This window comes from Rhinopithecus roxellana, chromosome 17, assembly GCF_007565055.1.
Source record: "Rhinopithecus roxellana isolate Shanxi Qingling chromosome 17, ASM756505v1, whole genome shotgun sequence".
Classification (NCBI taxonomy): Eukaryota; Metazoa; Chordata; class Mammalia; order Primates; family Cercopithecidae; genus Rhinopithecus; species Rhinopithecus roxellana.
The window spans coordinates 55,302,854-55,319,441 of NC_044565.1; the positions used below are offsets into that span (position 1 = coordinate 55,302,854).

General features: G+C 50.9%; 1 protein-coding gene across 7 annotated transcripts in view; it reads right to left on the bottom strand.

The window, feature by feature from the left end:
- Positions 1–364: 364 nt before the first annotated feature.
- TPO (thyroid peroxidase) overlaps positions 365–16,588 on the bottom strand; it is a 132,720-nt gene continuing 116,496 nt past the window's right edge. For 5 of the 7 annotated variants that reach the window (XM_010386099.2, XM_010386095.2, XM_010386098.2 and 2 more), the window contains 3 exons: positions 11,585–11,684; positions 2,397–2,526; positions 365–679 (listed from right to left, as the gene is read on the bottom strand). In XM_010386099.2, coding sequence (XP_010384401.1) covers positions 626–679; positions 2,397–2,526; positions 11,585–11,684 — 284 coding nt within the window. In that variant the 3' untranslated portion in view covers positions 365–625. The remainder of the gene's footprint in view (positions 680–2,396; positions 2,527–11,584; positions 11,685–16,588) is intronic. The other 2 variants (XM_010386097.2, XR_004054509.1) reach the window with 2 other exon arrangements.

Consider the following 16,588-nt stretch of genomic DNA (forward strand, 5'->3'; position numbering starts at 1 on the left):
GGCGCGTGGCAGGGCGGCTGCTGGAGGCAGAAGCCTGCGGTCTGAGGCTGACATGTTGGTGAATCTCTGGAGGATGAGACAAGTCACTTTGCCCTGTTGGTCCTTAAGCCTCCAGCCTCTCCCTCAGAATCACTTTCCTCCTCCCACCAGTCCTGCAGGAAGCCAGGAGTGCTCTTCTCGGGAGAAGAGGGAAGCCAGATGCAGGCCCTGCGGACACCTGGTGATGGGCAGCGGGTGTGGAAATGCCAGTGCCGGAGGGAGCGCTGGGGCAGAATGCAGATGAGCACAGCGTCAGAGACACCAGAAGATGGAGATAGGATGATGGCAAGATTAGTGTTTCCAGGGTTCGCAAAATAAAGATGTGTAATCTGTAAATACATTTTAATGGCAAAGCCCCAGAAGGAACAAATCAGGCAGTGCTTACAAGAAAAGGCTAGACAAATGCACAGTTACAACATTTATTCATCCTTGCCTGAGAGTGAATACAATATGGTGCTAGATTTGCCCGTGTTTGGAAAACAGTCGTCCTGGTGATTTTGGATTTGCCTGTGTTTGCAAAACAGTTGTACGGTGATTTTGGGAACACGAAGCTGTTCTGCAGGATCAGTGTCCTGCCAGTTTGCCCTCAGAGGGCTCTCGGCAGCCTGTGAGTATCCCGGCCTTCCATCCTGGCACTCTCCTGCAAAAATGCAGAACAAACATTAATAACATCTGAATTTTGACTGCTCCGGTAACAGCACACACTTGATACAAGACAGGAGGGCCCGGATAGGAGCTGTTTTCACAAAGGACTGCTGGCAAGATGAACCATCCTTCTTCCTCGTCACGCCAGAGGGAAGTTTCTGGCTCCTGGACGAACACTTGTTTGCAGGAGGCCACAGAGGATCCATGTGGCAAAGGTTCCTACTCAGAGCAGGATCTGATATCCGCAGGCAGGGTCCTTCAGGAAGAAAGCGTGCTGAGCACACAGGTCCCTGCAACCATGGATGCACAGAACACCTGGCCTTGCCCCTGGTGTCAGTCAGGCTAATTAGGGGCCCAGGGGACTTGCTGGCACTACCCTTGCTGTGGCTAACAAAGGTATCCTGGGGTTGCATTTAAATTCACAAAGAGCCTCACTCCCAGGCCAGGTCTTTTTGCTTCCATGTGTGACAGCCAGGTGCAAAGATGAACCTACTCTTAGCAGAATGACCCTGGGCTCTGCTCGTCTCCGAGGACAGGATCTAATTTCACACTGAACTTCGGAAGGGAGCCTGATCATGCTGGCAATGCCCCCTCCTGTATGCAAGTGACTTTGTTTAAATTAAAATTTGTATTTTTAGTTGACAAATAATAACTGCATATATTTATGTTTTAAGCATGGTTTTGATACCTTTACATTATGGAGAGATTATATCAAGTTAATTAACATATCATCACCTCACATCTTTTTTTTGGCAGTGAGGACATTTAAAATCTATTATTTTAGTGGCTGGGCATGGTCCCAGCACTTTGGGAGTTTCAGACTGGAGGATCTCTTGAGCCTAAGGGCTCAACACCAGCCTGGGCAGCGTAGTGAGACTGTATCTCTGCAAAAAATTCAAAAATTAGCCAGGCATGGTGGTGAGTGCCTGTAGTCCCAGCCACTCCGGCGGCTGAGGCAGGAGGGTCAAGGCTACGGTGAGCTATGATGGTGCCACCACACTCCAGTCTTGGGTGACAGAGTAAGACTCTGTCTCAGAAACAAACAAAAAAAACTATTATTTTAGCAATTTTGAAATATGTGATCATTATGACAAAGCGTGTGCCCCATGTGGTGCAGCAGATCTGAGGCATCCTCCTCCTGCCTGAGACTTTGTGCCTGTGACCAGCATCTCCCCACTGCCCTCTGGAGGCCACTGTTCTGCTCTCTGCTTCTCTAAGTTCAACAGTCAAACTTACACAAGTGACTTTTTAATACGGCCTCACTTGGGGTTCTGCATACAAGGTAAAGTTGGTAAAACATAAACGTAAACATTTTTCCGCACTGATTATAACGATTCCACTTAAAAAACAGAACTTAAAAGTCAGCATTTTGTTTCAGCTTCTCCTTCCTCTCCTGTGCTTCCAGCCAGTCCTCAGAATAAGTGGAAGCCAACGCCTGAAAGTCAACCCATAGTTTTGGAACCGGTTTGTACCAATGGAAGGCATTTTCCTTCCTCTCACTAGGCAGGCTCACATTCTGGCTCATTGTCATTAACTTGTCAATAAAACCTCCAGGATGAAAGTGCAGAACGGATGAGGAACCAAGGGGTAAACAGAAATATGCCGGGAGCCTCATCAGAGCTGCTCCTACACTCAGATCTTGTCCAACCACTGCGGTGGCAGCTGGAAACATGCGGCATGGTGTGGCCCTAGGGAGGTCCAGGCAGGCCCACCTGCTCCGAGTCCTGAGCTGCAGCGCCCTGCGGTGAAGTCCCTGCATCCTGGTGCTTCCCGCATCTCAGCTGGGGAGTTCCTCTGCCTGTCTCCGAGATGGGCAGTGTGGGTTTAGTGCCAGCGCGTGTCCTGTGGGAGACACGTGTCCAGTTATTGGGAGAGGGCCCGGCACCGTGACTGTGGAGGGGAGAGAGCCGGGCATGAGCGAGGGCACGGCGGCCATGCTTGTCTTTGGCAGAAACGCTCCAGCCCACTTTCATTTTCCACTTCAGTCGAGTCAATCATGATCTGATATATTTTGGAAAAATTAGCACTGTTTTCTTCACAGGAAAAATAATTTTAGCATTTCGCAGCCAAGAGGACCCGTTTCCATGTAGCTGAGCGATGGCTTTCTTACAACAATCATGCAGGAGACACAGGCTGCAGTGAGGATTTCCACCCCCGTCACTGCCAAGAGATGCATCCAAGTGACAGGCAACGTTAAGCTTTTCCTGGGTCAGGGCGTTGTCCCTGTGCAGGCAAAGGGCCCCAAACCACCTTCCACCTGAGCCTGAAGACCCCAGCCCAGACCTGGAGAAGAGGGGGAGGAAGCGCCGTCCCAGGGGAACAAGGGTAGAGGCCCCCCCGGTCTCTGGGAGGTGTGGAGAGCTGGGGCCGGCACAGGAAGGGACGCTCTGGTGAGATTGGGACCTTTTGAGAAGGGAAGAGCAAGTTATCCAGAAATGCATCAAAAATACTGCGGGATTTAACTGTAAGTACAAAACAGCTTTTCCATCAGAACTTAACAGCTACTATATTTTCCAGCTATTTGTTTGCCTTGATTAGAAGTTTTTTACCTGCCCCCGGCCCCATTCCCCAAACACTGAGCTGCTGGACTCCTTCCCCTGCCTCGGCGGTCATTCATCCCTGACCTCTGCATGGTGCCATCATCACGGGTCCTGAGCATTCCTGCCTGCCTGCCTGAAGAGGAACACAGGCCCTGGAGGTGGCTTGACCATGTGTCAACGCGGCAATGGCAGACAATACTGTAATGCCTACAAACAACTTCCGAGGTCCTTCTGGGGAGCACAGTCTCAGCACCACAGTGCACTCTGTACAGCCATTCCAGCAGCTCCTCCCAGGGAGCACAGTCCCAGCACCACAGTGCACTCTGCACAGCCATTCCAGCAGCTCCTGCCGGGGAGCACAGTCCTAGCACCACAGCGCACTCTGCACAGGCATTCCAGCAGCTCCTGCAGGGGAGCACAGTCCCAGCACCACAGCGCACTCTGCACAGCCATTCCAGCAGCTCCTGCCGGGGAGCACAGTCCCAGCACCATAGCGCACTCCGCACAGCCATTCCAGCAGCGTCAGCAAAGGCATCGCAAACCAAAGGCCAGTGCACAGTCACCTCCCCACCCTTGAGGACTCCAGCCAAGGTGTACATGGAAGACAGCCCTCCCGTCCAGGGGAGGGCCTGAGTCTGCCTCTCCTCTGTACAGGCCCAACGGTCCTTGGTGGCTTCAGTGTTTGTGACGGTGTCATCAGGTGCAAATGGCATTTAGTCATCGCTTCAGCCTGATCACCACAGGGGACTGGGGTGTTGCTTGAGTTTGACTTTGTGACCTCTCCGCATCTCAGTTTTCTCATTTGTAAAGTGGGATAAAATAGCAACTTCCTTCAGTGAGAATCCACTGACATAAAGTGTGTAAGGAGTTAGCACCAATGCCAGCTTCTATTAAAATTCAGTGAATGTCAGGTGTTCGTGCCATGTGAAAGTGCATTAATGCCTCATTCACTCTCTGCTCATTACTGTAAATGGAACTGGATCTACTTGATAATCATTTCAAAGTCACATCCACCCAGAACATGGGAATGTGACCTTGTCTAGAAGTAAAATGTTTTCAGATGCAATTAGAGTCTATACTGGGAATAGGGTGGAACCTGGAATCCAGCAGGACTGGTGCCCTTATAAGAAGAGGGGCATTTGAACACAGACACGCAGGGGAGAAGGCCGGGTAAAGACAGAGGCAGAGGTTGGCATGATGAGTCTGTAGGCCAAGCGGTGCCAGCGAACACCAGCAGGGCACCAAAGACGGGGTGTGCAAGGAAGCATTCGTCCTGTCAGCCTTTGGGGGAGCACAGCCCTGCCAACACCGTGACTTGGGTCTTCTGACCTCCAGAACTGTGAGAGAATCAATGTCTGTTGCTTTAAGCCACCAAACATGTGGTTCTTTGTTACGGCAGCCCTTGCCCTCCTCAACCTGAGCCGTCACCACTCCGCCGTCTTACCTCTCAATATCCCAAGTAAAAGCCACCTGAAGAAAGACCATGTCTTAACAGAAAATGTCTTGAAAATGTCGGAAAAAGACTTTCCTTACTTTATGAATTTGCTGCATAATAGAAATTTAAATTAAAATATTTTGCATTCACTGTTCACTACTGTTTTATAAGCACTATGCTCATTTCAATCTAGAGAGGTCTTATGTCTTTTTAAATTATTTTCTATATTCATTGAGGTTCTGAATCATGTAAAAGCATTGAAAACAATCCTTGTCAAATAATCCTGACTTTTCTATACAATTGCATATATGGCTATTTCACCATGTGAATTTGAGCTTCTTCATAAACACTTTAAAAACAGGGCAGGGGCCGGGTGTGGTGGCTCACGCCTGTAATCTCAGCACTTTGGGAGGCCGAGGCGGGTGGATCATGAGGTCAGGAGATTGAGACCATCCTGGCTAACATGGTGAAACCTTGTCTCTACTAAAAATACAAAAAATTAGCCAGGGGCAGTGGCGGGCACCTGTAGTCCCAGCTGCTCAGGAGGCTGAGGCAGGAGAATGGTGTGAACCTGGGAGGCAGAGGTTTCAGTGAGCCGAGACCGCGTCACTGCACTCCAGTCTGGGAGACACAGCGAGACTCCGTCTCAAAAAAAAAAGAAAAACAGGGACGGAATGTGCCCGTCCCTCTGAATTCAACCATTTTTCCCTTGTATCAGGTCGGAGCACCTTGTTAAGATGAGAAATATTTACTGCACTCGTTACTAATCACAAGATGCTTCTGGGCAAAGGAGGGAGGAGAGATTCACAGGGTGAAGAAGCCACTCCCTGCACGGGGGGATTTGGGGGATTGCACACAGTGGGGGGATTTTGGGGGCTGCACACAGTGGGGGGAATTTCAGGAGGTTACACACAGTGGGGGGATTTGGGGGTTTGCACACAGTGGGGGGATTTGGGGGGTTGCACACAGTGGGGGGTTTGGGGGGTTGAACACAGTGGGGGGCTTGGGGGGTTGCACACAGTGGCGGTATTTGAGGGGTTTGCACACAGTGGGGGGTTTGGGGGGTTGCACACAGTGGGGGGATTTGTGGAGGTTGCACACAGTGGGGGGTTTTGAGGGGTTGCACACAGTGGGGGGATTTGTGGAGGTTGCACACAGTGGGGGAATTTGAGGGGTTGCACACAGTGGGGGGATTTGGGGGGTTGCACACAGTGGGGGGATTTGTGGAGGTTGCACACAGTGGGGGGATTTGAGGGGGTTGCACACAGTGGGGGGATTTGGGGAGGTTGCACACAGTGGGGGGATTTGAGGGGGTTGCACACAGTGGGGGGATTTGGGGAGGTTGCACACAGTGGGGGGATTTAGGGAGGTTGCACACAGTGGGTGGTGTTTGGGTGGAGCCTTAGCGATGTGTCAGACCTGAACATGCAAGGCTGTGCTGAGATGATAAGGAGATAGTATTCTATGGAAAGATTGAGGCTTGAAAAAAGGCAAGAAGTGGGAATGGCTGGGCATATCCAGGGAGAGATCAGAGAGACTGCAAGGGCATGGTGCCAGGGTCAGTGTGGGGTAGAGAGGCTGTGAGGGCACGGTGGCAGGGCCGGTGTGGGGTAGAGAGACTGCGAGGGCACGGTGGCAGGGCCGGTGTGGGGTAGAGAGACTGCGAGGGCACGGTGGCAGGGCCGGTGTGGGGTAGAGAGACTGCGAGGGCACGGTGGCAGGGCCGGTGAGGGGTAGAGAGACTGCGAGGGCACGGTGGCAGGGCCGGTGTGGGGTAGAGAGACTGCGAGGGCACGGTGGCAGGGCCGGTGTGGGGTAGAGAGATGTGAGGGCACGGTGGCAGGGCCGGTGTGGGGTAGAGAGACTGCGAGGGCACAGTGGCAGGGCTGGTGTGGGGTAGAGAGACTGCGAAGGCACGGTGGCAGGGCTGGTGTGGGGTAGACGGCCTGGGGTCAGGAGAGGGAGGAAGGCACATTTTCCACCAACACTTGCTCAGAAGTGGGTGAAGAAAGTGGGGCCACAGAGGGAGGGGCTGGGAGCTGCCCAGAGGAAGCAGATGAGCCTGGCGGCCAGGCCTGGGTTCTGGGCTGGAAACTGGATAATGCACATTCAGCTGAAGCCACAGGGGGCTGAGAGGTAGGAGGCTGTCATTGCTGGGGCTGATACATGACCCGCCTGGGAGCGGCCCCCCTGCTCGTTTCCAGGGCCAACATGCGTCTCTAAGGAGCACAGGTCCTTCCCCAGGTCCTCTGGGCCCCAAGTGCCTCACAGATGCCTTATCGACTCTGAGGGATTCCACTACAACAGGTTCGGATCCTCCGTGCCGTGTAGCCCAGGCGGCCACTCTACGTCTGTCCCCCAGCAAAGGGCCAGTTCCCTCGGACTTCCCTAATGAAGTCCTGAAGACAACTCCTGTCATCAACATGCAGTTTAGATGACCAGAAACCTCAGACTCCATCTCAAGAGACCCAGGCCCCCTCTGTTCCAAGGGTTTGGGGAAAGGGAGAACTGGGGGAGGAGGGTCCCTGGGGAGAAGGGTCCTGGGGGAAGAGGGCACCAGGTCACCCATGGCTTACAGGGATCCTGCTGCCCACTGCCCCATGGCTGCCTCTCAGCCTAGTCCCAGCTGACCTGCATCCAGCATGCCTGTGAATCTAATGATAAAGAGAGGAAAGGCGGCAGGAACTCCCAGTGCCATGCCTAGAGAAAGAACACCCTGTCAGCTCACAGTGTGGGCAGGTGTGAGAGGGCACAAAGGGTTAGACAGCCTGGAGAGAGGACAAACCTGGCTGTATGCTAGGGAAGGACCTCACGGCTTTCCCATGGATTTGCTGGAAATTAATGCAAATGATTCAACCTTTTTTGAATTTATAATGCACACTGTAAGTAGGGATATCAATACAAGATACAACTGAAAACAGCAAAAAGATATAGGGCACAGTTTACCAGAGACAAAGAAAACCTGAAAAACTGTATTTCAGAAGTCACAGAACTAAGTGATGGTGGAAAAGTAGAGTTGGTGAAAATAAGAGCAAATGGAGAAGGACTGGAACTGCACATCTAACATTTTCCCTGGACAGTAAGAATCAACAGACAGATAAAGTCTTCATGAAATTTAAGTTTAAAATGCTGAGCTAAGAAAGCTGGGCCTGAAGAAATTGTACCACAGAGGAAAACGCCTCTACGGCGAAAGGTCTAATTGGCAAAACTGATGGAGACCAAAGAACTGATCTGGTGAATGAATTTTTAGTGTAAAAGTTTGCACAGAAAGAATTCAACTTGGTGAAAACAATTTCAACGCAATAAAACGTGTATAATACCTTGGAGGTATTTTAAATGCAGTGTCAAGAAAGTTGGTGAAGGAGTCGGTTTGCTGGAGTTAACTCTGAATCACAGATTTGCAGTGAAAATATATTAGCAATTTGTCACGTTGTTAATAATCACACCAAAACGTACAGTGTTAGACCCCAGACAGCTGGGTGGGTAGAAAATGAGGAGGAGAAGAGAGAAGCAAACACCTTTGTCTCACTAGGAGACACCCTACTAGTGAGCACCCTCCGTGTGCCACGCTGTGGTGTGTTCTCTCCCCTCCCATGTCTCTCTCCGCTGTCTCAATCTCTCTTTCTCCCTTTCCCTCTCTGTTCTCCTCCCTACTCCTCACCGCACAATAATGCCCTAAGTTGGAAATAAGATCATGTTTTTAAAGCTGAAGGATGAGACACAGAGGGAGGTGAGGCTGGGATTGCATTGAGCCCGTTTGCTGGGAGCAGCGTGGGGGTCTCAGGGTAGGTGGCGGGAAGACATTTCCTGAATAAGTGACTTGACCTTCTGAGCTCATCGAATCACGGGTCTGGGGGTGCTGTGGTTTTTGTCCAGGATGTTTCTCCCCTGGAGCCCCAGGGTCTTCCCTGTTATGGTCTCTGACTCTGTAACTGCCCCTGTTCTCTGTGCTTAAGCATGTGTTGGGGTGTTAACATCCACTTTTTCATATCTTTCAGCTAAGTGGCACTTTGCAAACTAAATTGGGGCTTGGTAGCATATTTTGAGAACTCCAGAGTCTAAAATCAACTACAGCCAAATATTTATCTCCCAAGTTTCCTTGGAAAGGTATTCATTTAATCTATGGCTGTCAATCTTAAGGAAAATTGCAATTTTTCTTATGAGTGTGGACTACAGACACTAATATTTATCATAATGATAATGTGATAGATGTCTATAGGGATGTTTGCAAATACAAAATTGTTTATGAACAGGAAATTATAGTCACATCAGTTTTTGTTACAATTACACATTTAATAGTTATAATTATAGAACCAGCTAATTTGAAGTTATTTGCTTACAGCCTATCCAATTTTTATTGCTTAGTCTATTTCATGGTTAGCTGAGGGTTTTAATTATTAGTAATTAAAGTTTTTAAGGTTTAAAGACCAAATGATTCATAAAACATAGGGAATATTTCCTACCACCACCCCATCTAAAACTAGAGACACCATTTAAACATTAAAGTAGTCTCTTCTCAAAACAGATCAATACAGTGTCTTGTAGAGAGAGTAGGTGATGATTCAGTCTTCACTGCTAATGATTCTTTGAAACAATTGCCTCTGCATGTGAGATATAACCTTCCTGCGAGGAGAAGCTGAGCGGCTGTGGCACAGCCTCCAGCACCAGACAGGTCTTGGGTTCAAGGACCTGCTCTGGGCTTATCAGCTTTGAGCCAGTAACAGGCTCTCGCTCCACTTCCTCATGCTACACTGAAAATGGACACAATCATAGCACTTTGTTAGTTTTCTGGGGCTGCAGTCACAGAGGACCACAGACCCGGCTGCTTAAACAGCAGAAGTTTATGACCTAGAGTTCTGGAGGCAGAAGTCCACATCAAGGTGCCTGCAGGCGGCTCCCCTAGCCTCCCTCCCAGTTCCTGTCACTGCTGGTGATCTTCCCAGGCCTCAGCTTACAGAAACCCCACCCTGATCTCTGCCTTCCCGTCGAGATGGCCTTTGCCTGCTGGGCATGACTCTGTGCAAACTTCTTTCTAGAGGAACACCAGCTATATTGAATTAGGGTCCCCTGTACTCCAGGGCAATCTCATTTTAACTAATTACACTTGCAGAGACCTTAGTTCCAAATAAGGTTACATTCTGAGGTCCTAAAGGTCAGGGTATAAACACGTTTTGGGCAATGCACAGTTCAAGCCATGGCAAACACCTGGGTCAGATGACTGGTCAGAAAATCAGAGGAGATAGTGGCTAAGGATGACTCAGCATTGCATCCAACACATGGTTTAGCTGTTACTATCACCTCCCTGCTGGAAGGAATTTCTCACAGTTGTCTGAATTATGGTGTATGTCAGTTTTGACAGAAGCTATGAAGCTACTCAGAAATACATCACTGAAATGTCGTATGCCAGACGGATCAGAAGCTCTTGTGTCAAACGTGGGCATCTGGGTCAACCACAGTAGTTGCCAGAGGCCTTGCAGAATAACCGAAACGGGGAACTGGCTTTACTACCACATCTCAGCAGCGGAGAAACAGGATGCAGAGCAGATGGCAGGCACAGGGGCTTCCCTTACAAGTACCCACAAAAACAAAAACAACAGAAAAGAGGCCATTGCTGTGGATTGTTGACAAGGCCCTTTGGAAACAACAGCGATCTGGGTAACTTCTGGTCGCTAAGCTTTCAAGTTTTTAAAAACCAGTTCCTGTAGGAGGTGCAAAAACTGTAAGAAAAAGGTTTCCTGTTCAAGGCGCAGACGTTCCTCAGTGTACCGAGAAGTTGCTAGAAAAATGAAGGTTTGCTAGAATGTTGAGTTTCTATTATTGGGAAGATGAGAAACACCCTGGGGATGGCCTTAGGGTGGGAAAGTCGTGGATAATCCATAGACATGTGGCATCAGATGATGTTTGGGGGCTTGGATAATCCATACACGTGTGGTATGGGTGGTGCCAGGAGGCTTGGATAATCCATGCGTGTGGTATGGGGTGGTGCTGGGGGCTTGGCCAGTGAGGAGCTCTGAAGGCCGGGGTGGAGGGTGAAGGCGAAGGCGAAGGAGACTGCAGGGGTCATCCTGGCGGAGGGCAGGGCTGGTTATAGCAAGAGCGTGCACAGGTCATGTTGGGCTGAGCCTGGCACTCAGGGAGAGCAGAGGCCAAGTGACTGTGGCCTCTATTTGCTGGTATTCTGGGAATGGCCCTGGGGGCCCAGCCTGGGGCTGCAATGACTTTTGATAGTGTTTGCTGTTATTTTTAACACTTTCTATATAAAATGAACAATTGTGCATTAAAAATGAAGGGATGCTCAAGAAGTTTGGTTCTCAAGAGCAGCAAGGTGAGTGGCAGCAGCTAGGAGCAGAGCTGGCTCCTCAGGGCTAGGCACGTGGACCAGCTGCCCCACCCGAGGCGGCCTGGAGGGGCTCTTTCTGCAGACAGAACTCTCACAGGGCAGGGACTCTCAGGTTCTCTCAGGTTCGGGTCTGCGTCTTTCAACAGCAGCGTCATTTTTAACAGGAAAGTTCAACTTTCAATGTCTGCCCTCAAGGGAGGAAATAAAACTGAAGAATAAAACTTTTCATTCATGGATGACCTTTTTTCTCTGAGAAACCTTTCTAAGAATCTTTACTCCTAACAAGAGACTACTTCGATGCAATCACTTACTGTTAGAAAAGTATTCCGTGTTGCTGAATCTTTGTCCGCAGATACCTGACACCACCTAAGGCGTACGAATGATCACTCCACTTTCATTATTTAAAGCACAAAGAATGATCCGGCGAGTCTAAGACGTTATACAAAATAGCTCTGAGATCAATGCCTTTGAGATACCAGTAATCTATGTTAGCTTTAGGAAAATACAGCAGCTTCACTGCAACCATGTCCAGAGGAAAGGAGATTGTGTCGTGTCTAAGTAACAGCCAAAAAATGAAGGACTTACCACCTGCAAATCACCGTCGAGGTGAGACCTGCCAAGCCTCCAATCAGCAGAGCAGCCAGCGAGATAGAGACCCAAGTCGCCCGAGGGAGCCTCCTGGAGTCTGGGGCACAGAAAGAGGCCTGGTTAGAAGAACCTTCCAGGGCCTGGGCAAGCCAGGTTGTCCTGCCTGAGTCTGGGCCACACCCTGTTCTGGGCCAGCTGCCTTCACCCCACAGCACGATGTACGGGGGGTGGGGGGGAGGGTCATTTATCTGCCCAAAAAAGCCATAGACCGTTAAGTCCAGACCCGAATGTGACGTGGGGAGAGCCAGCAGGGGACACAGGGCAGAGAAGCTGGCTCTCTCTCTATGGCAGCCTCACTGTGGGCTTGGCATGGACACTGTCCTGCAGGACAGAAAGCACACCTTGCTGCCCAAACCAGGGAGGACTCTCAGTGCCCTCTGAGTGGACCCCAGGACCCAGGGAGCCCTGTGGGGCCTTTGACCGGGGCAGGAAAGTGGGACAAAGTGGTCTGTAAGGGATGTGGTGTAACACCATGAGGTTTTGCCCTTGGTTGCATTTTATTTTTCCCAGAAGCCTCCTGGAGGTGAAACTGTGGTCGAGGGAAGGTGGTGTGCACCTTGCAGAGCTGGAGCCCTGGGGGGACTGGGGCACGGGATGGCAGCAGATTTTGGAGCTCATCCTGGGTTTCATCAGCCCATTCCAGAAATAAACTGAACAGGGTCAGCGTGAATCGGACAGAAAAGTGCAGAAGGCCCTGAAGACAGGACAGAGGAGAGAGGCAGCCCGGGAGCCGGCCCCAGATTATCTGGTGAGGGGCCTGAGGAAGTGCCTCCCACCTGGACCTGTGTCTTCGTCTGAAAAAGCCGCGGACTGAGTAAGGGCTCCTGGGCTCCAGCCCTTGGCTTCTATGCTCTCTGCAAGGAGATGCCAGCCTGGGGCCAGTGCGGCTTTGAACTCAGAGCTCCTTTGACCACAGTTTTATTACTGACTTTTCTGTTGAGGTGCCCATTCGAGGTGGCCGAGGAGAAATCCAAGATGAAATGAAAACTGACTTTTAAATAAGAATTTAAATACTACCAATCAGTGTTTTTTTAAAACAAACGTGGGTCGCCCTGGATAAACATCATCACGTGTGGCTGAAGAAAGGCTCTGAGGCTAAGGGAGCGCATTCAGGCACCAGACGAAGGCAGTGGCTGGGGTAATTGGGTGCTTGGTTTGGTTCTGGTTCTCACACTGGATTTTTTAAAGTCAGTGATGACTGCATCTGTGGGTGGCGGCAGTTCCCTGTGCCACTTAACTCCTGGGCATGATCTGCAGGTGTGTCTCATTTCCAGCCCAGACACAGGTAGTGTCCATGGCTGTCTTCCTAGCATGGGTCTTGGACACTCAGCAAGTATTTGGTAGATACAAGAATGAATGAATAAATCCTAAATGCACATCCTGACTGTTTCTCCAAAACCGTCCTGTCCTTTTAGGCTTTGCACCTCATGACTTTTCCTCCTGGGCTCCTCTAACCATCCTCCCATCTCCAGGATCTCCTTGCTGCCACCTCTCACAGACGCAGGAGAGTCTGCAGGGCAACCTGAGCACACCGGCCTCTTGCTAAAAGTCTGTGGAGAGCAGAGCTGCTTGCTGGCCATGGGATGCGGCTCCTCCCACATCCAGAAAGAGGCTGGGTTCATGTTTCCATCTGCTGCTACTCGCTCTCACCCCCATGGCTGCCACAGGTGGGGGCTCCGCCTGTGCTGCCGGGGCTGGCTGTGCGGGGAAGGCTGAGCTGATCGAGGCCTGGGTGGGGATTCCAGTAAGCACAGGCCAGGTCAGGGCAGTCAGGACAGCGCAGCCATGGAAATTCATTCTGGAATTGATGTTTGCCATTTCTGGGAGGGGGACTCACCCTTCCTGCTGGATTTGGTTCTGAGGGACTTGGGCTAGAGGTTTTCAAGGGCCACCTGTGGAACCTCAAAAACTGGCAAAGCCAAGTATCTGAAGGAGGAGCCACGTGCTGGGCCATGGCGAGCATCTGATTGAAGCCCACCTCACACCAGCAAACGGCAGACGCACAGCAGGGACGTAAGCAGCTCCGTGTCTACCCGAAAGTGTGAAATGAGCCCGGGCAGAGGAAAGGCCACATGCCGCACTGCAGAAATTTTCCTTATTCTTTGCTCCAAACTTTTCTTTCTTGGCATTTTCAATTTCAAGAACCAGTAACTGCGCCTGGAGCCAGATTTAAGGCTGTGTGTTGCTGGGGGATTCTCGGCTGAGACAGGCCCTGAAGCCCCTGTATGTCCTATGCGGGCATCGCAAAGGTCACAGCTGCTGCCAGAGTGGCTTTCTGACCTCTTCAGTGCCATCCAGGGAGCCCTGGAGTTCTCTGCTGTGGGCATGGATGTGGGTGCCCCCTCTTGTGGGGCTGGGCGAGGGGGGATTCCCAGAGGCTGGGTGAAGGCCTTCTAGGGCCTTTGGAAAGAAAGGGTATCAGGTTTTGGCAGGCCCTGGGCAGACAGAGGGCATCGGGATTTTGGAGCGTTCAGGTCAGAATAATGACTGGGATGGTTAATTTCATGTGTCCGCTTGACTGGAGCACAGGGGCCCAGATTAGACATTATTCCTGCTGTGCTTTTGAGATAGGTTCTGGAAGGGATCGGCACTGGAATCTGTGGTCTGAGAAAAGCAGACGGCTCTCCCTAGCATGGGTGGGTCCTGTTCCATCCTTTCAGGGACCCAGTAGAGCAGGAAGTGGAGGAAAAAGGACTTCACTTCTCTTTTCCTGACTCTCTGCTTGAGCTGCGACATCTCATGGCAGCTTTGTCTGCCCTGAGACTGGAACTACCCCACCAGCAACGCTGGGGCTCCGGTTTGCAGACAGCAGATCCTGGGACTCCTCAGCCTCTCTAATTCCATGACCAATTCTGCAGAATAGAGATGCTTTCACGTATCCATACATAGAGCTAGATGCACATCTAAAACTATGTCTGTGTATGGGTGTCTACCGCTGTATTTACATCTATACCCAAATCTATATTGTGTCTATGTCCAAACTTATATAGGGATAGCTACACCTGAATCTATTCTATACCTATGTATAAATTTACATTTTTATATCTGCATCTGTACCTAAGTCTAAAACTATATCTATATCCATAATCAATATCTATATCCAAATCTAAATTGGTATAACTATATCCATGTCTACATTTTTGTTATCTATATGTATGTCTAATCTATGTAAATCTATGCATGTATATCTCAATCAATATCCATATATATTTAAACCAATATCTATATCTAAATCTATACAACTATATCTACAAACTGTGTCTCTATGGATGTCTCTGTCTAATCTAGAACTATTTCTGTACACACATCTGCATCTCTGATTGCTCCCGTTCCTCTGGAGAGTCCATTTAATATGACAACCAGCACATGGGCTGGCCGGGGCTGGAGCTCTCGTGGGCCAGGGGAGTGTGAGCTCCTCTCACAGCCACGCCTCATCTTCCCAGGCCTTGGCGTCCTTGTCTGTAAGTCACCATGAAGACAGAAGCAGCAGCCATAGCACCTGTGTATTCATCTCTCAGACATGGGCTCTGGTGCCCACCTTCCCTGGAACCTCCGGCCTCCAGCCAGGGCTCGTATGAGGGGCTATAAACATGGCTTAGCTGTTGCTCCTGGTTCACTCTGAGCCCTCAGCACCTGAGTGCATGTCCACCCAGCCGGGGCCTCTGCTTCTCTCCTGGTGTCTACCCTTCCTCATGGAAGCAGGCTTGGGATTCAAGCTGTCATTCTGAAAGCTGAGGGACAGCCACGTCCATCAACCTTTTGGGGTGTTCTGTCCAGAAGTGACAGAGCTGGTGCATCCAGGGATGGTGCTGGGTCCTGCTGGCCTGCGCTGTCAGTATGGAGAAGGTGCTGATGGCTGCTTGCGTGGGAGCAGGGCCCTTTCAACAGGGACATATGTGGCCTCCGTGGAACAACAGTTAGGCTTGTGCATCAGGGATGCAGAAAGGTCATGCCCAGCATCCTAATTTTCCGCGGACGATTTTGCAGGGGCAGCAGTGTCATTATAAGGGTGCTGGTGGTGGGGGAAGCTTGCATCCCCAGCTGTTCACTTCCCAGCTCCTGAGATGCTCTGGGGGCACGTTCCCTCCCTCAGTCTCTTCCTTAGAAAGAGAAAGTCACTGTTCACCATCGCTCCCCATCGGGCTCCACTGGCGGCCCGGCCCGGTGCCTCCAGAGGGCCTGGCTCCTGCCAGGGAGGCCAGGGAGGCACAGGGCAGCTGTTGCAGAGGAGACTCCTGGAGGCAGCCAGCTGCTTGAGGGGCTGCAGGGCTCAGCAGGAAGACGAGTGTCCTGCGGTGGACCCTGACTTCACGTTTGGCAGCCAGGAGCCCAGCAGGGGCAGAGCGGGGCAGGGACAGCACCATGCAATCATCACATCCACCGCACAGAACCAGAAGGCAGCACAGAGCTCAGAGCTGCCCTGAGCACGGGCACTGCATGGGCGCTGGTCCGGGCTGGGCTCAGGGGTTCTCTCGGACGCCCTTGACGGGGGCAGGACCTGGAGAGGCAGATGGATGGCGTCCAGGCAGGGGGATTCCTTAGCAAAGAGGTAGCACTGGGAGGGAACGTCTCAATTCCAGAGACACATTTGGCTTCAGAGTTTATAGAAAAGAGTCCTTAAGATGTAGGAAACAGATAAATGTATAATTGTTCTCAGGAAAAAAACTAAAAGGAGACATTTGAAGCAAAATCTTGGAAATTAGCTTATGCTCCTGTGTATGAACTTCTTCTAAGGTTTTATTCCGAAGATTAAAAGATGGCACCATGGGCCAAGTGCTGTCGTGGGCTGAACTGGATCTCCCAGATCCTCATGCTGAAGCCTCCATCCCCCTGGCCTCAGAATGTGGCTGATTTGGGGATGGAGCATTTGAGGGGTAATTGCAGTGGCATGGGGATGTCACTATGGGCCGTGGTCCAAGGCAGCCAGGTGGCGAAGCTGCC